The sequence below is a fragment of the Silurus meridionalis genome, chromosome 7, assembly GCF_014805685.1.
Source record: "Silurus meridionalis isolate SWU-2019-XX chromosome 7, ASM1480568v1, whole genome shotgun sequence".
NCBI classification, from domain to species: Eukaryota; Metazoa; Chordata; class Actinopteri; order Siluriformes; family Siluridae; genus Silurus; species Silurus meridionalis.
Window position 1 is genome coordinate 2,853,355 of NC_060890.1, and position 3,426 is coordinate 2,856,780.

General features: G+C 42.2%; 1 protein-coding gene across 1 annotated transcript; it reads left to right on the plus strand.

Annotated features, from left to right (window-relative positions):
* Positions 1-238: 238 nt before the first annotated feature.
* LOC124388344 (60S ribosomal protein L19-like) lies at positions 239-3,093 on the plus strand. The gene is given in 6 exon segments (XM_046852878.1): positions 239-346; positions 1,141-1,247; positions 1,343-1,469; positions 1,551-1,670; positions 2,244-2,354; positions 2,926-3,093. Coding segments are annotated over 6 exon segments (627 nt in total). The 5' UTR covers positions 239-308; the 3' UTR covers positions 3,050-3,093.
* Positions 3,094-3,426: the final 333 nt, after the last annotated feature.

Sequence of the window (3,426 nt, forward strand, 5' to 3'; positions counted from 1 at the left end):
GTGTACTGATGAGCTCCAGCACAAAGCGCCCCCTGTCGGCAATAACTTTCTTCATCCGGTCCCCTCGCGAGACTTTTCAGAACGTACCACTATAACCGAAAATAGGGGGTACGACTATTGAATTGCGGTCCAAAATGCAACATATTACGTAATGTTATCCAACATATCGACACATTTTACTCTTTAATAACCTCAAACGAAATCATTAATACAATTCTTTTCGCGTTTTGATCTTTCCGCATGATTTCCAGTGTCGTTCCCCTTCTCATGAGTGTGCCTGTCTGTTATAATGGTAGGCTCCGGAGCCCATGCTCCTTCCTTTCTCTCTAAGATCTGCAGCCATGAGGTAAGGAGCTGCGACCCGCTCCCGCTCAAAACCTTCACAAATACGTTCAAAACGGCACTTTAACACAGAAGTTGGTGTAAAATATGAAGGTTAGATTCATTGTGTATTGATTCTGACACCGAACAGAGTTTTGCCCGGAAAAAGGGTTTAAATAATAAAAAAATGGTGGTTCGCACCCGCAGGCCTCGAGTTGTATCGTGGCTCGAGCTGAACGCCAACTAGCGGCATTCCTGTCAGAGACCTGGCGGTGTTTCCTGAGGCGAAATTTGCTTTAAAAATCGACTTGTGAAGTGGTTTTGAGATTCATTTAAAGCATTTTATCATTTAATAAACCTGAACAGCGTCCACATTTAGAAACGTATTTTTTTGGAACTAGCCACGTTAGCTTCTGTTTGCTAGCTAGCATGAAGTCATGACGCTTAGCCGTGCGAGGAAAGTGTTTTCCCCCACGTTCACCTGAAAGTCTTAAATGTGCTCAAAAACTCCAATATAAAGAGTAAATTGCACGTAATGTCTATTGTATATTATTTTGAAAATCTTACACCAGAATTAACCACAGTAACCGCACGTATTAGAAATAAACACTTATTCTAGTATTACTGACTATATGAAGCATTATAATGTTTCTTAATGGTCATGATGAGAAACAGGGTGTTTAGGAAAGTCATTGGACGTGTCAATTGCCTGCTTTATTTTCTTCATTATATTTGTTGTTGTTCAGATTATATAAATAAACGTGATTTGCCTTTTCTAATACACCCCTCTGTGTGTGTGTGTGTGTGTGTGTTTCTCAGCATGCTCAGGCTCCAGAAGCGCTTGGCCTCCAGCGTCTTGCGCTGTGGCAAAAAGAAGGTCTGGCTCGATCCCAACGAAACCAATGAGATCGCCAACGCCAACTCTCGTGAGTCGGGTTTCGGTTGTTGGATCTAGATCTATAGAGCAGAGGAGTGACAAGTTTTCCTGTAATGTGCGTGTGTGTGTGTGTGTGTGTTGCAGGTCAGGCGATCAGGAAACTGGTAAAAGATGGTCTCATCATCAAGAAGCCCGTCACGGTCCACTCTCGCGCCCGCTGCCGCAAAAACACCCTGGCGAGACGCAAGGGTCGCCACATGGGCATCGGTGCGTCCTTTCGCTGATTAGTAGGACGAACGTGTGACCGCTTTACGTGGAATGTTCTGTAACCGAGACGTTTGTTTTTCTGCAGGTAAGAGAAGGGTACAGCGAACGCTCGTATGCCTGAGAAGCTTTGCTGGATGCGGCGTATGAGAATCCTGCGCCGTCTGCTGCGTCGCTACAGGGAGTCCAAGAAGATCGACAGGCACATGTACGGATTTGTTTTTACGCTCACGTTGAGGCCGTTTTGGGTTTACGTGTGTCTAAAATCCTTATTTCAGGTTATAATTTACAGCTTTATTTTTCTTTCCAGACTAAGGTTGTACCCGTGATTGGTTGAAGTCGGCGTAAATATTTTTTCTGCGTATTAAAGGTTGTGTTGCGATGCACGGCTAAGCGAAGAAATATGTATTTTGATATGCCTGCAAATAAAACAACTCGCAGTACTATAAAATAATGTGGCAAAACCAGAAGTGTTTCAGAACAGTGTAACCGAACAAATTACATCCTCTTTACATTATACAAGTTACAGCAGACAGTCCTTTTGTTTCTGTACTGAATCATAAACAGCATTTCTGTTCTTTACTGCTGCACTTTGTTCTTATTGGAAGATCTTTGCTGTGATGAATATCAATTGTGCCGCCAAGTCGAGGAAAAACCCGTTGCTTTGATCTAATGGGACTTTGGGATTGTTAATTTGAAGCAGGATTTTTTTTTTTAAAGCACCGTGTTGCTGCCTAAGCCTCTGTCCATGTTTGTTAATGTAAATGTCTCCTGTGTGCAGGTACCACAGCCTGTACCTGAGGGCTAAGGGTAATGTGTTCAAGAACAAGCGCATCCTCATGGAGCACATCCACAAGCTGAAGGCTGACCGAGCCCGCAAGAAGCTTCTCTCGTAAGTAGCGCCGTACTGTCCAATCTCAGGCTGTGTCACAAGAACGAGTATTAAAATGACTTGGACAACAATTTTCACCCCTTCACTGTTCACATCAGACCTGCTGATCTAACAAAACGTGTCGGGTTTATCAAATAGTTTCTTTATATAATGACAGTCAGTGTGCAAATTTTCTTGATGTTTGAGATCTTTAAATTTCACCTCCACCTGTGTGTAAATCAGTGAGCTGTGTTTTAGCAGTAATGCCATTGTGTCTACGCCGTGCACAGCCTGGATTTATAGTTTTTTTTTTATTTATTATTTACCAATCAGAAAAGATCTGATCAGTCTGTTTCTTGGAGCCTCCTTAACTCATTATTATGGTTGTGTTCTGTCCATTTGTCACTCAAGTGACTGTCTTGCCCTGGTTTCTGTAACCTGTAGTATTGTAACAGTGTAAGTAGTAAAAACTGTCACGTGATCCACAGTAAGATGAGGGCTGAGACGTGAGGCTCTTTGTCTCTTGGGGGGGAAATTAAATGTTAGGAAATGTTTCGAACACATGTTAATGTTTTTTCCCATCTCTGTGTAGTGACCAGGCCGAGGCTCGTCGCTCAAAGACTCGCGAGGCACGTAAGCGCCGTGAAGAGCGACTGCAGGCCAAGAAGGAAGAGATCATCAAGAACCTGTCCAAGGATGAGGAGGCAAAGAAATAAACCTCCATACATTGTTCATGCTAATAAACCCCTCAGAAAAGTAACACCTTTCTGTCTGACCTTCATTTATTTATCAAATCCAAACCTCCTACATTTATCTTTTGTCATGAGTGTGGATAATGAATGTTTTTTCCATGTTTGATGTAGAAACAGGGTAAGGTCTCGGATCATGTCTTGAAAGTGTAGTGCAATTAATGGCTGTTAAAATGACCTGGTCATTACATCAACTAGGGCCTTTGTTTTGCTACAAACTGATCATGTAGCAGATCAGCCAATTAAAAATTACCCTTTGATTGGTTGGTAAATATTTTGATTGAAATGGTGGAATAGAATATTCATGTAAAATATATTGGAGTGAATGGATGTGTAACCAGTTT